A 19,450-nucleotide genomic window follows, 5' to 3' on the forward strand; every position below is an offset into this window, starting at 1 on the left:
AGGTAAGATCATGCCCTGATCTAGGGGGGGTTATTGGGGGCGGGTGGGCTCCCCCTTCCAAGCCCTCCACCACCCCTGACACTTGCCGGCAGTCTCCCATCTCCGCATGGCACACATCTTGAGCACAGAACTAAGAGCTCCTCCTCCCCCTCCCATTCCCTTACAGCTACCGTGTGTATAGTGTATAGATGGCTACTGCAACTCCATCCCCACCATGGAAGGTCACCGCTCAGAACTGCAACCAGTATCTAGATATACACTGTGCAGGGAATGGGATTTCACCTCCAGTGTGTGCTGTGTGGGGAGCTCTGCCTGTGTTCAGGATGTGTACAATGCAGGGATGGGGGACAGAGCTCTGCCAGCAGTGACCCCTTACTGTGCCCTCCTACACCCCTTACTGTGCCCTCCTACACCCTTTTACTGTGCCCTCCCAACCCCCTTACTGTGCCCTCCTACACCCCCTTACTGTGCCCTCCCAACCCCCTTACTGTGCCCTCCTACACCCCCTTACTGTGCCCTCCTACACCCCCTTACTGTGCCCTCCTACACCCTCTTACTGTGCCCTCCCAACCCCCTTACTGTGCCCTCCTACACCCCCTTACTGTGCTCTCCTACACCCTCTTACTGTGACCTACCCACCTCACTGTGCCCTTCCAACCCCCTTACTGTGTCCTCCTACACCCCCTTACTGTGTCCTCCTACACCCCCTTACTGTGCCCTCCTACACCCCCTTACTGTGCCCTCCTACACCCCCTTACTGTGCCCTCCTACACCCCCTTACTGTGTCCTCCTATCCCCCTTACTGTGTCCTCCTACCCCCCTTTACTGTGCCCTCCTATCTCCCCTTTACTGTGCCCTCCTATCTCCCCTTTACTGTGCCCCTCCTATCTCCCCTTTACTGTGCCCCTCCTATCTCCCCTTTACTGTGCCCCTCCTATCTCCCCTTTACTGTGCCCTCCTATCTCCCCTTTACTGTGCCCCTCCTATCTCCCCTTTACTGTGCCCCTCCTATCTCCCCTTTACTGTGCCCCTCCTATCTCCCCTTTACTGTGCCCCTCCTATCTCCCCTTTACTGTGCCCCTCCTATCTCCCCTTTACTGTGCCCCTCCTATCTCCTCTTTACTGTGCCCCTCCTATCTCCCCTTTACTGTGCCCCTCCTATCTCCCCTTTACTGTGCCCCTCCTATCTCCCCTTTACTGTGCCCCTCCTATCTCCCCTTTACTGTGCCCCTCCTATCTCCCCTTTACTGTGCCCCTCCTATCTCCCCTTTACTGTGCCCCTCCTATCTCCCCTTTACTGTGCCCCTCCTATCTCCCCTTTACTGTGCCCCTCCTATACCCCTCTACTGTGCCCCTCCTATACCCCTCTACTGTGCCCCTCCTATACCCCTCTACTGTGCCCCTCCTATCTCCCCTTTACTGTGCCCCTCCTATCTCCCCTTTACTGTGCCCCTCCTATACCCCTCTACTGTGCCCCTCCTATACCCCTCTACTGTGCCCCTCCTATACCCCTCTACTGTGCCCCTCCTATACCCCTCTACTGTGCCCCCTTACTGTGCCCTCCTACACCCCCTTACTGTGCCCTTCTACCCCCTTTTACTGTGCCCTCCTCTACTGTGCCCCTCCTACCCCCCTCTACTGTGGCCCTCCTACCCCCCTCTACTGTGGCCCTCCTACCCCCCTGTACGGTGGCCCTCCTACCCCCCTGTACGGTGGCCCTCCTACCCCCCTGTACTGTGGCCCTCCTACCCCCCTGTACTGTGGCCCTCCTACCCCCCTGTACTGTGGCCCTCCTACCCCCCTGTACTGTGGCCCTCCTACCCCCCTGTACTGTGGCCCTCCTACCCCCCTGTACTGTGGCCCTCCTACCCCCCTGTACGGTGGCCCTCCTACCCCCCTGTACGGTGGCCCTCCTACCCCCCTGTACTGTGGCCCTCCTACCCCCCTGTACTGTGGCCCTCCTACCCCCCTGTACTGTGGCCCTCCTACCCCCCTGTACTGTGGCCCTCCTACCCCCCTGTACTGTGGCCCTCCTACCCCCCTGTACTGTGGCCCTCCTACCCCCCTGTACTGTGGCCCTCCTACCCCCCTGTACTGTGGCCCTCCTACCCCCCTGTACTGTGGCCCTCCTACCCCCCTGTACTGTGGCCCTCCTACCCCCCTGTACTGTGGCCCTCCCACCCCCCTCTACTGTGCCCTCCCACCCCCCTCTACTGTTCCCTCCTACACCCCCTCTACTGTGTTCTCCTACACCCCTTACTGTGCCCACCTAACCCCCCTCTACTGTGCCCTACTACACCCCTTACTGTACCCTCCTAACCCGCTCTACTGTGTTCTCCTACCCACCTTATGGTGCCCTCCTAACTCCCTTACTGTGGCGTCACTAGGTTTTGTGTCACCCAGAGCGGTAAAATTTGGTGTCACTCCCCCACCCCACCAGTCACTGAACAGGCTAGCGGAACTCTTCCCCCCCCCCCCCCCGTGCAATCCCCCTAATTTAACTCTCCCCCCTGTGTATATCTCCCCTCTCTACATTCACAGACCTCAGATCAGTGTGGCTCTGTCCATAGACGTGTCCTTCCCCCTAGGCGGCTCCTCCTGTTGTGGAGGAGGAGCCTAGACTCCATCAGCTCTGAGGAGTGTAATTGTGATAGACAGCCGGCACAGCCTCTCCCCATCTGCCGGCACCTCTCCCTGTCTGCCTGTCACAATAATAGGGGATTGCGGTTCCCGGAGGACATGCGGGCGCTGGGCTATGGGACTCCTCCCCTGAGCTCTCTGCCTCACAATATTATCTCCTCCTCCCTCCCCCGACCATCGCAGGGAGCCAAGGAGACACAGCAGATGGCAGCAGAGATACCGGAGTACGCAGGGGAAGGAGGAAGAAGAGAGAGCCGCGGCGCCTCTCTCAATACAGTGCCGGGTATCACCCCTCTGGTGGGTTTCACCTGGGTGCGGCCCTCACCCCCGCTAGCGATGCCACTGGGCCCTCTTAACTCCCTGCACTGTGCCCTCCTAACCCCCTGCACTGTGCCCTCCTAACTCCCTGTACTTGTCCCTTGCCACCAGATGCAGATTGTCACTTGCCTGCTACAGCTACACGGTGCAGATTCTCACTTGCTGTGTCCCAGCGTGAAGGCAGGCAGCAGAGAGATGATGTCATCTCTCTGCTGCCCACGGCTGCACAGTGAGGGCAGGAGAGTGGTGATGCAGGGCGCGGGCACTGAGAGATGATGTAATCTCTCTGCTCCCCCCGCCCGTTCACCTGCTGACTGATCCGCCTGCCTGTTACTAATTTCTGGGGTCCGCCTCTGGTAATTGTCATGCTGGAAAAAGTTGAATACCGAGCCGTGATTAGGTTCCTCCATCTTCAAGTGAAATCTGCACAAAGGTGATGAGGACTTTTTAAACCGATTAGTGACCATGGATGAAAGCTTGGTATATCTAGATGATCCTGAGACTAAAGAAATTAGTAAAACATGGAAACATGCCTCGTCACCCAACCCCCAAAAAGGCTGAGGCCATCATTACTGAAGTTAATAGCTGGTTTTCCTCCAATTCGGTATACTTCTACACAGATAGTATTAAAGGTCTGTTCCACAAAGGTGAGAAGTGCGTGACCATAGGAGGTGGGTATGTAGAGAAGGAAGAGTCAGCGGACTAAATTTCAGATCCCTGGCACATCTGGATCTTGGTGAGGGTAAGGACTTATTGGCCTCCCCTTTTTTAACATGATCTACAATACTGTATTCCAGTATATTTTTCAAAAACCAATCGGCAAGGCTGCAGTCAGAAAGTGGCGTCGGCCATCTTGGTACACCCGCACTTCTCACCGCCAAACTGATAGTCATAAGGGAGAGACGACATTTCTTGACACCCTCATTCATTGGCATTGATGTACAGTACCACACCTCCCAACTTTCTGAGATGGGAACGAGGGACACCTATTAGCAAAAGTATGTTGGCATAGGACACACACCCTGCCACGCCCCCTTAAAGAGGAATTGTAGGAAAAAAAAGATTGGTTAAGCCCACAAGTGCTTTTTTTTTTTTTTTTTTTTTTTTTTTTTTTTTTACTAATACTATTACTTTATATTGGCTTTTGGAATTTACAAATGCAGCAATTTAGATGAAAGGTTTAGTCCTGGGAAACACTTTTTGAAAGATAAAAAGTGAATTTTATATACAACTATATAGACAAAAATGAGGAGGAGAGAGAGAGACAGAGGGACCTTGTTTCAAATTTATGGACAGACCCTCCACATCCGGGACAGACCCTCCACATCCGGGACAGACCCTCCACATCCGGGACAGACCCTCCACATCCGGGACAGTCCCTCCACATCCGGGACAGTCCCTCCACATCTGGGACAGTCCCTCCACATCCGGGACAGACCCTCCACATCCGGGACAGACCCTCCACATCTGGGACAGACCCTCCACATCTGGGACAGACCCTCCACATCTGGGACAGACCCTCCACATCTGGGACAGACCCTCCACATCTGGGACAGACCCTCCACATCTGGGACAGACCCTCCACATCCGGGACAGACCCTCCACATCTGGGACAGACCCTCCACATCTGGGACAGACCCTCCACATCCGGGACAGACCCTCCACATCCGGGACAGACCCTCCACATCCGGGACAGACCCTCCACATCCGGGACAGACCCTCCACATCCGGGACAGACCCTCCACATCCGGGACAGACCCTCCACATCCGGAAGAGACCCTCCACATCCGAGACAGACCCTCCACATCCGAGACAGACCCTCCACATCCGAGACAGACCCTCCACATCCGAGACAGACCCTCCACATCCGAGACAGACCCTCCACATCCGGGACAGACCCTCCACATCCGGGACAGACCCTCCACATCCGGGACAGACCCTCCACATCCGGGACAGACCCTCCACATCCGGGACAGTTGGGAACGATGTATCACTAAACAAATCATCACTTGGACAAATTTTTGTCCCGTATGTGATGGGGAAAAAAAAAACAACAGGATTTTTGAAACGGCTTACCTGTAAAATCCTTTTCTTTGATGTACATCAGGGGACACAGAGCCATAGTAGTTACTATGTGGGGTTATAGTGCCACTGATAGGTGATGGACACTGGCACGCCCCTAAAGCAAGAAGTGTACTCCCCTATATAACCCCTCCCACTACTGGGAGTCCTCAGTTTTTTAGCCAAGCAATACAAGTGTATACCAAGAAGGGAGGGACCTCTGTGTCCCCTGATGTACATCAAAGAAAAGGATTTTGCAGGTAAGCTGTTTTAAAAATCCTGTTTTCTTTTCTTACATCAGGGGACACAGAGCCATAGTAGTTACTATGTGGGATGTACCATAGCAATGGCAACTGAAGGGAGGGAGACGCAACAAAAAAGGAGGCCAGAGGACTCATACTGCAGCCTGCCGTACACTGCGCCCAAAGGCAATAACCTCATGACCTTTAATATTGATTTGATAAAATCTGATAAACGTATGAACCGAAGACCAAGTCGCGGCCTTACAGATCTGTGCCATAGAGGCCTGTTAATGCTCCACCCAAGAGGCACTAATCGCCCTGGCTGAGTGTGTTCTAACATAAGAATGAAGGAAGAAATTTCTTCTTTAAGCTGAAGCTTGAACAATCACTTGACAAATCCATTTGGAAAAATAGTGGATTTTGACCCTGCCTGTCCACATCTTTGGACCTTCTGGCAGTACAAACAAAACATCTGTTTTGTAAACCTGAGCGGTCGCCTTAAAATAGACTCTGATCGCTCTCACTACATCAAGGGAATGTAGTGCCTTCTCTTCCCTAGATTGAGGCTCTGGGAAGAAAGAAGGAAAAATAATATCTTGGTTTAAATGAAACAAATCTGTCACCACTTTTGGCAGGAATTCAGGATGAGGACATAAAACCACCTCATCCTTATGCATGATCAAATATGGCTCTTTACAAGACAGAGCAGGAAGTTCCGATACTCTTCTAGCAGAAGAAATGGCAACCAGAAAGATTATCTTTCTTGTCAAAATGAACCAAGGGAATTTCTCGTAAAGGCTCAAACGGCTGATTTAGCAAAGCCGATAAGACCAATTTTAATTCCCAAGGATTTAGAGGTGCCTTGATAGGGGGATTAATCCGTGTTACCCCCTGAATAAGCACCAAGAGTGGGAAGCAAGAGGCCATTGAAAAAACACTGACAAGGCCAGGATCTGGCTTTTGATAGATTTTTAAGGCCAGCTTAATTTCAGATCCCATATGCAGGAAATCGGGGATCCTGCCTATGACATACTTCCTGGGGTGCCAACCCCTAGATCCACACCAAGAAACACATGCCTTCCAGACTCTATAGTAAAATGATTCTGGAAGCCGCCTTCCTGGCATTAATCAAAGTAGACACTACCGAAGGAGATCACACAAGATTTTTTATAAAGTGGGATTCAACAGTCAAACCTGTTAAAGTTTTTGTCCGTAAGGTAGGATGAAATACTGGACCTTGTGCGAGAAGGTCTGGCTATAATGGCAGAGTCCAAAGGACTCCTACTGCCATCTTTATGATCTCGGTAAATCAAGATCTTCTGGGGCCACCAGAATCACCTCCTTTCGTTCCTGCTTGATCCTGCGGAGAAGACGCGGAAGTTGCAGAACTGCATAGATCAGTGAAAACTTATCCCATGGGAAGACTAATGCATCTATTCTGCCTGCTAGCGGATCCCTTGTTCACAACACAAAGTTGTCAACTTTGTTGTTGAATCTGGACGCGAATAGGTCCATGTCCGGAATACCCCATTTCTGACATATCGCTAGGAAGATGCCGGGGTGAAGAAACCATTCTCACGGAAATAATTGTTGGCGACTCAAGTAGTCCGCCTGCCAATTCTCTATTCCTGAAATGAAAAATTGCCGATAGGCAAGGAATGTTCCTTGAGTCACCTCTTTTTGGGCTGCACGACCTCTCGTGCCCCCCCTGGCGATTGATGTAAGCCACCGCCGTGGCCTTGTCAGACGGAATCCTGACAGGACAGTCCCGTAGTCTGACCATCCCAGATTCTAGGGCCAGACGTACTACCCAAATCTTCCAAAAAGTTGATAGGCAAGTTCCTGGACCATCTCCCCTGGACAGAATCTTCTTCCAGGGCTGCTCCCCAGCCTAGAAGGCTGGCATCTGTTGTTAACACCTCCCAGGATACATTAGAAAAGATTTTCCCTTTTGCTGGATAACAACCACTAACTTAGGCTCTGACTTACTTCAGGAGCCAAGCGTATTGGAAATAAACAAGGCCTGAATCTTTTTATTCCGGGTCGACAGGATGTTGTTTTTAAGCAGTTTTTGAGTGAAAACTGCATGTACGGGACGGCCTTGAAGGAGGCCACCATTTCCCCTAAAAATCTCGTGCACGGCTGAATGGAAGGATTTTTCTTTGTTTTGATAAGTTGAATTAGTCCTACAATGGAACTGATTCTTGTCTGGGGTAAGAATACCTTCTTCTGTACGGTATCTATAACCAGCCCCAAGTACTGTAATCTCCTTGATGGTTTTAAGGAGGATCTTCCTAGGTTGAGTATCCAACCCAGAGATTTCAGGTAGTTACAGCTGTGATCAGACTCTGGTTTAGACCCGAGACTGAATGATCTATTAAAAGTAGATCTTCTAAATGGGCTAGGACCAGGGGTGGACTGACCATTGGGCCACTCGGGCACTGCCCGAGGGCCCCATGCCACTAGGGGGCCCTATCAGGGTTGCCAGCCTCAGTACCTTTACCTCTGTCTCTGAAATGTCCCTTACCGACATCCTTTTGCTGAGATTATAGCTGCCCACCTCTCCAGTACCTTCTCAGCCAATAGAAACATGTCTGTATATACTGTGTGATTGTATACTGTGTGTGTGTGTGTGTGTGTGTGTGTGTGTGTGTGTGCATACTGTATGGCCCCATAATCTCTGATTGCCTGGGGGCCCCATAATCTCCTATTGCCTGGGGGCCCCATGAGTTGTCAGTCCGCCCCTGGCTAGGACCATTATGCCTTGAGCCCTTAATCAGGCTAAAGGAGGTGCCAGAATCTTTCAGAACCCCCGTGGTGCTTTGGCTAAACCGAATGGCAGGGTCACAACTGAAATTATGATTTTATATTTCAAAGCGCAGAAATTTCTGGTGAGCGGGAAAATTTGGCACATGGAGATATGCATTTTTGATATCGATTAAAGCCAAAAAACTCCCCTCCTTGCAGGATGCACACAACCTGGACACAACAGGATCGGATGTTTAAGTGGCGATTCAGATCTTCGAGATCTAGAATGGGTCTTACCTCTCCGTTTGGTTCTGGAACTCTAAAAGGTTTGAGCCAAACCCTGTGCCCTGCTCCACTAAGGGAACCTCTGATATCACCGACTGGGATAACAGCTGATCCAGAGGCCAGAATGAGAGACTTCTTTTTCTCTGGATCCTTGGAAACAGGAGACGGAAACTCTCTGAACTCTAGTCGTAACCTAGAGAAAAAAAAAACTGCAGAAATCCATCTGTCTTGACATTGTTCCTTCCAGATTTTTTGAGAATTCCAGGAGCCTTCCCTCTACGCGAACGAGCGGGGGCGCCCCTTCACATCAGAAGGCTTTAGCCTTCTGCTTTGTGGGCTTTCTGCCCCAAGATCTCTTCTGACCCTGGTGCTGCCCTTGGGGAATTTCCCTTTGAAGGACCATATACAGCCTGCTTTCCAAGTGGCTTTCGTTCCATGCTTGTAAGATCTGGTGTCGCTGACCTACAGGTCCACCTACTCTGGTAAGAGTGTTTTGATCATATTCATCTGTTTGGATTTTACTATTCCTCGAAGTACAGTCGACTGTTGGCTTTCCTTGTGCAGGATTGATCTCCGAGTCTTGGTGGCCCATTATCCATCTAGATGGACTTCTAGTGGACTCTTTTTCCTTACTTCACCATTGAGTTATTTCACATTTTTTTAGCGCTACATTTTCCCCTTTCCTTTATCACAGGAATTTTTATCACATTCGTATGTAGCTGCTGTATGCGTTTTTCATTGTATCTTTTCACTGTATGATAGCGCAGCAATTTCCCTTGAACCTGATGGTTGAAGCCGTCGAGAGGCAGATGCCCCTGGCATAGGAGAGGCAACACGATTAAAGGAGAAATGTTTGAACCTCTTCTTTACTTGTAAAAGAGAGCTTTTCCCATTAGAGGTCCTTTGTATGTACTTATCCAGATCGTCTCTAAGTAGCCGTACACCATGAAAGGGAAAAACTGGCTAAGAACTTTTTGCACGGTGCTTCGGCTGATCAATTTTTCAGCCACAGAACTCTGCGAGAACGCACTAGTCCAAGCATAAGCCATAAGGCTTAAATGATAGTCTTTCATAGCATCTACTGTGAGACATAGTGCGTCTGATAACACCAGCCCATTGCCGGGCCTGCTGATCAGGCAGAATTTCAGGTATCTCCACAAACTGTTCCTTAAAGGACTGAGATACACCAATTGCAGCAAGAACCGGCTGCGCAACTGAACTTGCTAAAGACATATTGTTTTTAGAAAGAAGTTCCAACTTTTTATCTGTTGGATCCTTTAACATCAGCGCATTATCCACCGGACATGTGAGACTCTTGCTCACAGAGGCGATTGTGGCATCAATTGCTGGAACCCCCCATTTTCTTTCATAGAAATCCTGTTCCATAGGATAAAGTGTGGAGAATTTCTTGGGAGGATAATATTGTTTATCAGAATACATAAGCTTTTTTTTTAGCCATGCATGAATAGGAAAAAACATCCCCAGATGGGGGAGGTTCTAATGAACCCAATTAGAGGTAGGTTCCTCAAGAGCCTGTGCTGCAGGCAGCAAAAAAGGTTGAGTGAGAGAGTACACAAGCAACCTGTCTTGTGATGCTACGCCTTCCATATTAGGATCCTCAGGAGAGGATAAATAAGTATCTACCAAATATTTGGGAAGATCTACCTGATCCCCAGCCTCCTGCACCTCAATAAGAGGGTCCTGAGGACTAGATGGGATTCTGCTATGTTTTTTTTTTTTGAAAAATATGTTTATTAAAAGTTTCATAACAAACAACATAGAAAAACAACAGTGCTCACAGTATACAAGAGCTGTTTCATGACACAGAGATAGTCAAAGCAACATAATACATCAATAGTCATAGTAAAAAGCAAAAAGGGTACTCCACTGGCGGCCCCCATAGTTCCTGTCAGCATATACAGTCCCCCATCTTGTTCCATAAAAGCAAGAAACAAAAGACAGCTCCCCCCAAAAAGGGGAGGGGAGCACATATAGGGCAGTACAGAACATACGGAACAATACCCTCCCGCAACCACAACCACTATCCCCAGCTAAGCAGTTTCGGGGTCAGCTACCCAAACATGCCAGACCTTATCGTATTTCTTTGGACATCCCCGATGCAGGTAAGTATCTTTGTAAAGGGGAAGACTGTTATTCACCAGGCGCTTCCATTGCACCACGGATGGGGGGGTCTGCCTTTTTCCAGTGCATAGCAATATTTTTACGAGCATAAAAGAGTAGCAGACCAATCATCGTGCGTTTGGCCGTGGACTGCACCACGGGCTCAATGAGTCCCAGCATGCAGACCTCCATGGCCAGAGGCACCGTAGTCATGGTGACCCTGCTGATCAGATGCAACACTGACTCCCAGTACTGCTGGACCCTAGGGCACAGCCAGAAAATATGTGAAAAGTCCCCAGGGGAGGCACCACATCGCCAACAGCTCGGAGAGTGCGCAGGGTTCATCCTATGGAGTCTGTACGGGGTGTAGTAGGCCCGGTGTACAATTTTAAATTGCACAAGACGGTCCCTAATAGAGACCAGGGAGTTGAAAGGAAGGTCCCACACATCATCCCAGTCATCCGTGTCAAGTGAGGGGATGTCAGTCTGCCACCTGGCCCAAAGTTTATCAAGAGCCGGCAGCGACACAGTTATGAGATGGGAGTATAAAACCGAAGTAGGTTTCCTGTCACAGTCAGTTCTAAGCGTGTGTTCTAGTTTCGATTGTGTCAGATTGCAGGAGGAATCCGGGAACTGTGCTGTGAACGTGTGGACCAATTGAAGGTATCGGGATAGATAGTGTCCAGGTACATTGTACCTGGAAATTAGGCTGGTAAAGGGGAGTAAAGAGCCCTGCTCCACAACATGCGACACAAGCTTAATCCCTAGCTTAGTCCATGCGTATGGGTCAGGGATCTGGTATAGGTGAGACAGGCCAGGATTCAGCCACAGTGGGGCATTTGGGGACACGGATTCTGCTATGTTTAGCCCCACTACGGCGCGATATCATAGCATTAATCTTCTTTCCAAATGACAAAAGGTAGAAGAAAAGACCCTTTGTCTGATATATACAGGGACTGAAGTGTTTTATGCAACAACAGTTTCCCCTGACGGCTCAATCTGACCGGCCGCATCCCTCTCAGAGGAGGATGACATTCTTTTGGAAATGGATTCAGTTTATAGTGAAAACCATTGACCCCTTTAGAGAAGTTCCTGGTCCCATTACCATTCATAGCCTGAAGCATAAAGTAGAGGCACTACCAGCAAAAGAACGTACACTGCTAGGCTATAGTTCAGCGCCATTAGCTGCTATTAATCCTAGCTTGGTAAAGTATAATGTGTCAAAGGGAAAAAGCCTGTGTTCACTAACCTGAACAAGCCATCCTCCTGCTCTGTCCCTCCACAGCCAACAGAAGCTTCACACACACACAGCGCTAAAATCAACTTCCTGCATGTGTGGCTGGCGTCTGACGCAGTTAGCCACTCCCCCCATGCGAATTACGCCCCCCTTTCCTTTCAAAGGAAAGTGCTTTCCTGTGCGAGCGGCTTCCTATGGAACATGTAGGCATGGGGGGGGGGGGGGGTTAAATCCTCCGCTGAGCCACCGTGATCTGTCTCTTTAAAAAAAAAAAGGAAACTAGTTTGGCATCCTATCCCCCGAAGGGGAGACCAATTTTGGGGGCACAGGAAGAGAACCAGACCCCCCCTTCTTACCAGGGGATCTGTTGTGGCTGGAGGAGAGGAGATATGAAGGCTTCTGTCATGTTTCCTGCGTCAGGTCGGTGAGTGCTCAATACAGCCCCCAGTGGTGACACATAGGCATGACAACATTATACATAGAAGGAGAAATTCCTGAGAAAATCCCCCTTACCTTATCCTCGTAGCAGGGTTTAATCTTCACTCTTCGCGGTGGGCTCCAAGACCTTTTAGGAAACCTTCAGGAACAGGGGAACCTCAGGTTACCCACACTCCTGGACCTGCGACAGCACCCTGCCAGTAAAAACTTTATGGCCTCACTACCAAAAAGTACTGGATCCCAGGGCCCAGCTCTCTAAAGAGAAGCGTTCGCAAGCAAAACCTTGTTTCTTTCGGACACGAGACCCGGGTACCTTTCATTTATCCCATGAAAAGGACACCAGAATGGATCTGGTCAGCATGGCTAGCCCCAGCAAGGGTTGCTTCCAGTGGAGCTCAGCACAGCACATCTTTACTCGTGACCAACACCTTAGACACTGGCGAAAAAAACTGAGGACTCCCAGTAGTGGGAGGGGTTATATAGGGAGGGCACTTCTTGTCTTTGGAGCATGCCAGTGTCCATCACCTATCAGTGGCCCCTATAACCCGCATAGTAACTACTATGGCTCTGTGTCCCCTGATGTAAGAAAACATAGGATGAGAGAAGATTCTGGACAGCCGCACTCTGAAAATCAGCCTTTATTCATAAAAAAAGGAATATGAAAAGTACATGCCACATCAGAACACAGGAGACAGAAGACCTGACGCGTATCAAACAGTGCTTAATCATAGCTATGATTAAGCACTGTTTGATAGTGGGAAACGCGTCAGCTCTTCTGTCCTGTGTTTTGCTGTGGCATGTAATTTTGATAATCCTTTTTTTTTTATGAATAAAGGCTGATTTTCAGAGTGCGGCTGTCCAGAATCTTCTCTCATCCTAATTGCTATATGCATTGCCAGCACCTGTTGCTTCAACTCTGAGGAGAGGTTAATTTCCATTTTGATCTACTTGGAGCGGTGATCCCCCTTCCCCCTTCTGTAGTCAAAACGCAGCCAGAGTTCAGTAACCCGGAAACGGATAGTCAGCCAAGCCAGAAGTCAGGGATCAATGTAGTGGAACAGCAAGCAGGATCTGGAGCCAGAAGGGGTGTCAGCAAAGCAAGTCTTTAAACAGGATCGCAGGAGATAGTCTCTGTGATGTTGACCAAGGCGAAGGCAGAGATCCTCTGGACTGGACGGCTTAAGTAGGCAGGACTGACGAGCAGGATATCATCAACAGCTGAGTACCTGTGGAGAGATAGGAGCTGGCAATTAGCAGACAGCTGAGCAGCCAGCTCAGAGAAGGAAGGGCTGTGCCGAGCCCTGACAGTGACATAAATATTTGGAGCAACCACTCTTTTATTCTCTAGGGCAGTGATGGCGAACCTTGGCACCCCAGATGTTTTGGAACTACATTTCCCATGATGCTCATGCACTCTACAGTATAGCTGAGCATCATGGGAAATGTAGTTCCAAAACATCTGGGGTGCCAAGGTTCGCCATCACTGCTCTAGGGTGTCTGCTTTAAGAAAATATATTGTGTTTTTGGGGAAATAATCAGGCCTTAAATTTTTTTTTTTTAAACGTGTACGGAAAACGTCTCTGCTTGAGAAAGAGTTAAAGGATAAATTCACCTTCGTAAGATTTGTTAGTTACAATAATAAATGGCTCCTAATATTTGTAGCTCCTATATACAAAGCAAGTTTGTCAAGCCCTGCCCTAAACATTTCAAATGAAATGTATTCCCATGGGGGTAGTAGTTCTTCAATGTACAGCAACCCTCCTATTCCCCACCCCACCCCCACCCTACCACCACCACCACCTATTATTGTGTGACCAATTCCATCCAAATAATTCTTACTTTAATTTCCCAAAGTTATCCGTCTACAAGGAGACCTGTATAGATCAAATGACGGCACCAATGAAGATGGAGGAGGGCCGGAGTCACATGACTGAGGAGATACTAAACCTCACCCTGGAGATCATCTACCTGCTGACCGGAGAGGTGAGGAGGATTCTGGGAGGTCACATGACATCACTCTTATCTCTATTAATAAAACACAGACCTGACCGGAGAGGTGAGGAGGATTCTGGGAGGTCACATGACATCACTCTTATCTCTATTAATAAAACACAGACCTGACCGGAGAGGTGAGGAGGATTCTGGGAGGTCACATGACATCACTCTTATCTCTATTAATAAAACACAGACCTGACCGGAGAGGTGAGGAGGATTCTGGGAGGTCACATGACATCACTCTTATCTCTATTAATAATACACAGACCTGACCGGAGAGGTGAGGAGGATTCTGGGAGGTCACATGACATCACTCTTATCTCTATTAATAAAAACACAGACCTGACCGGAGAGGTGAGGAGGATTCTGGGAGGTCACATGACATCACTCTTATCTCTATTAATAAAAACACAGACCTGACCGGAGAGGTGAGGAGGATTCTGGGAAGTCACATGACATCACTCTTATCTCTATTAATAAAACACAGACCTGACCGGAGAGGTGAGGAGGATTCTGGGAGGTCACATGACATCACTCTTATCTCTATTAATAAAACACAGACCTGACCGGAGAGGTGAGGAGGATTCTGGGATTCTAACATGATGTTCCTATTGGTTCCCCAATACAGAGATTTCCTCTTGTGAAGTCCGGTGATCATATGACCATCACAGTGCCTCCATGTGACTCCCTAAAACCTGAGAGACACAACATGGAGAAGATTCTAGAAGTCACCAAGAAGATGATGGAGCTGCTGACAGGAGAGGTGAGGAGGATTCTGGGAATTGTGGGACATTATCCAGTAACAGACAAGGGATGTGTCTGGATGGTGACTGTATCATTGTGTGTGTCAGGTTCCTATAAGGTGTCAGGATGTCACTGTCTATTTCTCCATGGAGGAGTGGGAGTATTTAGAAGGACACAAGGATCTCTACAAGGACGTCATGATGGCCAATCAGCCGCCCCTCACATCACCGGGTAAGAGGAGACTTTATTGTAAAGGAGAGAGCAGTACAGAGGGCGGAGTCCTGGTTTAGGGGAACCAATCAGCTGATGTCTAGTAATAATCTTTGTATTTGTATTTTAGTAGATGGACGGGAGATGAGGAAAACCTCAGAGGATTGTCTCACTTTGTCTCCAGACTGTAAAGTAGAAGATGAGGACATCACACAGTATAGTCCAGGAGAAAACCCGACTACCTCAAATGTCCATCCGGCACCACACAGTGTAGATGGACCATCGTATTCCTCTTATCCTGAGGAACCTCAGACTGTGCGGGACGGTGCCGGACCATCGTATTCCTCTTATCCCGAGGAACCTCAGACTGTGCGGGACGGTGCCGGACCATCGTATTCCTCTTATCCCGAGGAACCTCAGACTGTGCGGGACGGTGCCGTCCTTCCAACACATAAGAGATTTCCCTGCACTGAGTGCGGGAAGCGTTACCGTTCAAAATACGATCTTAATGTGCATAAAAGAGCTCACACAGGAGAAAAAAAACATTCCTGTCCTGAGTGCGGGAAATGTTTTTTACACAATTCAAGTCTTCACTCACATCAAAGATCTCACACAGGGGAGAAGCCGTATTCCTGTCCTCAGTGTGGTAAATGCTTTTCACACAATTCCAGTCTTACATCACATCAGAAATTTCACACGGGGGAGAAGCTGTATTTCTGTCTTGAGTGCGGGAAATGTTTCACACAGCAGTCTAGACTTAACACACATCAGAGATCCCACACGGGGGAGAAGCCATTTTGCTGTCTTGAGTGTGGGAAATGTTTTTCACACAATTCCAGTCTTAACTCGCATCAGAGATTTCACACGGGGGTGAAGCCATATTCCTGCCCTGAGTGCGGAAAACGTTTTTCAGAGAAGGCCTATTTTTACAAACATCAGAGATCTCACACGGGGGAGAAGCCGTATTCCTGTACGGAGTGCGGGAAATGTTTTTCACAGAAGTCTAGCCTTAACACGCATCAGCGTTCTCACACGGGGGAGAAGCCGCATTCCTGCCCTGAGTGCGGGAAATGTTTTTCACTGAAGTCCAGTCTTACCAAACATCAGAGATCGCAACACGGAGATACATCCACTTTCCACTGATTGGCAGAAGTCCTCTGTATACAGACATCAGAGATCTTACACAAGGGAGAAGCCGTATACCTGTCCTGAGTGAGGGAATTGTTCCTCACTGAAGTCCTGTCTTCCTGTACATCAGGGGGTCCCACACAACCCTGGAGGTGTATTAGTGAGTGCGGGAAATGTCTTGTATATGAATGTTGCTGGACATGTGGGGAAGAAGCACCCCCTGATATACACCTCAGATATACTCCATGGCTGATCTTCATCATGGAAGAAACAGTTGATAAGGAGATCAGAGATCACCAAAGACATGGATGAAGTGTTGTACCGTGTCGGCCATTGATAGCAGAAGAAAAATAAAAATGGAGTCATTACCTCTCATTGGCTGAGTACATTTTGTGGTGTAAACTCTTCCAAGAGGTCTGTTTTCTCAAGTCGTCCTTCTGGACGAAACACGTTAACCCCACCACTTAAAAGTCAGTCCTCTAGGCCTTTTAAAATAAAAATGGAGTCATTACCTCTCATTGGCTGAGTACTTTTTGTCAAACCAGTACACGCCAGTTCCTGATCACCGTCACACCAGTACAGTGTCCCCAGAGCCAGCAGAAACCTGAACGCCATGTCTGAAAAAAGGTACAGAAGTGAGGGGGTCTTTCAGATTCTGATCAGTGGTAATATTCTGAAGCTTAAAGTGAAAGCAGAAAAATTGAAAATTCCTTTAAATACAGTGCCTGGGGGGGTCGCCTTAGTCTGCCTGTAAAGTGGCACATCTATAGCATGTATAGAACCTGCTTCAGCAAAAATTATGTTTGTAAAGGTCACAAAATGATATTTAAATAGATTTTCCCTGCAAGGTTTCTTTATTTTGTAAACAACGGCATGGGGGGGTTGGGGGGGGGGGCAGTCTGTCTGATGAGGCCACAATGTAGTGCAGTGGGAACACGATTAGAGATAATTTTGGATAAATTCTGGTGTCTGAGTTTGGATAGAAGTCGCAGGGGCAAAAAAAAAAATTGGGCTTTGGGTGTTGCTGGCGACTTCACACTATAACCCTATAGAGGTACTCTTGATGATCAAGCAATGGCTGTGCATCATCAAGGAGTAAGTGGCTGAAGCTGTGTTCAAATAATTCTGCTGACTCCTCCATGCATGATGCTGGGGCAATGGCAGGAGTAGCTGTGGACAAGAAGGCAGGTTTAGCCACTCTGGCAACTGCGGTGGACTGTGCACAAGTCTCTGCTTGGTTGACGGAGGATGGTTTAGTAAGCCTGTCCACCACCTCCTCTGCATTGTGTGGCTGGATAGTACGGGCAACATCACTAAAGAGAGAGGAAATTATGCCCTGCATGAAGACTGACCACAACCTTTGCCCGTGGATAACTACTCTGCTGCCCCCCTGACAGTGCCATGGGAACGTCCGGCTCTCCTTTTTTGTCCTCCCAGACATGTTAAGGGGGGCTTATTACTGAAATGTGATAGAGAGGCAGAAATGAGTACGCGGATGCACTTTAATCAATGGAAAGTGGTGTTTGATGCACTTTACCTTGAGTACTCACTACACAGACACACTCCACTGATGCACTATAATATACTGCAGTAAACATGCACTAAAGCACCTCAATATACTGCAGTAAAGATGCACTAATGCACCTAAATATACTGCAGTAAAGGTGCATTAGCGCACCTCAGTATGCTGCAGTAAACGCGCATTAGCGCACCTCAGTATGCTGCAGTAAACATGCACTAACGCACTTCAATATACTGCAGTGAACGTACACTAGCACACCTCAATATACTGCAGTTAACGTGCACTACCGTACCTCAATATACTGTAGTAGACGTGCTTTAGCGCACTTCAATATACTACAGTAAACGTACACTAGCACACCTCAATATACTGCAGTAAACGTACACTAACACACCTCAATATACTGCAGTAAATCTGCACTAATGCAACTAAATATACTGCAGTAAAGGTGCAATAACGCATGTCAATATACTGCAGTAAACATGCATTAGCGCACCTTAGTATGCTGCAGTAAACATGCACTAACGCACTTCAATATACTGCAGTGAACGTACACTAGCACACCTCAATATACTGCAGTTAACGTGCACTAACGTACCTCAATATACTGTAGTAGACGTGCTGTAGTGCACTTCAATATACTACAGTAAACGTACACTAGCACACCTCAATATACTGCAGTAAACGTACACTCACACACCTCAATATACTGCAGTAAATATGCACTAGCGCACCGCAATAGATTTCAGTAAACGTGCACTAACGCAACTCAATATGCTGCAGTAAACATGCACGAACGCACCTCAATATACTGCAGTAAACATGCACTAACGCACCTCAATATATTGCAGTAAACGTGCATTAATGCACCTCAATATACTGCAGTAAATGTGCACTAACTCAACTCAATATACTGCAGTAAACATGCACTAACGCACCTCAATATATTGCAGTAAACGTGCATTAATGCACCTCAATTTACTGCAGTAAACGTGCACTAATGCACTTCAATATACTGCAGTAAACATGCACTAACGTACCTCAATATGCTGTAGTAGATGTGCACTAGCGTACTTCAATATACTACAATAAAAGTACACTAGTACACCTCAATATACTGCAGTAAACGTGCACTAACACACTTCAATATACTACAGTAAACTTGCACTGACACTAAAGTAAATACACTCACTCCGCACTATCACTATATTCACATTACACTTACACTCACAATAGCACAATAACGCTCTAGTATCAATGAGCAGAGCCCTGTTCTATCTCTCTCCTATCCAATATCAAATGGCCGCTGTAGGAAGGATACTTTTTTAGAGGGGGGGTGGGTATATGAGCAATGTGTACTGATTGGGCACAATCATCATTACTTTCTCCAATCATGGCTCTGACGGTGTTCTGTGCCCTGATTGGGCAAATACTTCATTGCTTCAGCCAATCTGTGCAGCGTGCATTGGGCCAAACAAACATTTGAATGCTCTGACAATTCAGGAGTTCAGCGAATGGGCAAAGAGCCAATGCTTAGGCCGAACCGTTCGCTCAACACTACTGGTGAAGTGGTGAGAACCAGCAGCGCAGTACATCCTGGTGAGGTGGCGAGAACCAGCAGCGCAGTACATCCTGGTGAGGTGGCAAGAACCAGCAGTGCAGTACATCCTGGTGAGGTGGCAAGAACCAGCAGTGCAGTACATCCTGGTGAGGTGACGAAAACCAGCAGTGCAGTACATCCTGATGAGGTGGCGAGAACTA

At 48.3% G+C, this 19,450-nt stretch overlaps 1 protein-coding gene across 1 annotated transcript in view; it reads left to right on the plus strand.

Moving 5' to 3' along the window:
• The window catches only part of LOC143955453 (uncharacterized), a 274,185-nt gene that overhangs the window by 107,367 nt on the left and 147,368 nt on the right, over positions 1 to 19,450 (plus strand). The window contains exon 4 of the mRNA XM_077465497.1: positions 15,172 to 16,179. Within this exon, the coding sequence (XP_077321623.1) occupies positions 15,172 to 16,179 (1,008 nt within the window). The remainder of the gene's footprint in view (positions 1 to 15,171; positions 16,180 to 19,450) is intronic.

This window comes from Lithobates pipiens, unplaced genomic scaffold (assembly GCF_037356315.1).
Source record: "Lithobates pipiens isolate NorthernLeopardFrog02 unplaced genomic scaffold, aLitPip1_a1.2 Scaffold_35, whole genome shotgun sequence".
NCBI classification, from domain to species: Eukaryota; Metazoa; Chordata; class Amphibia; order Anura; family Ranidae; genus Lithobates; species Lithobates pipiens.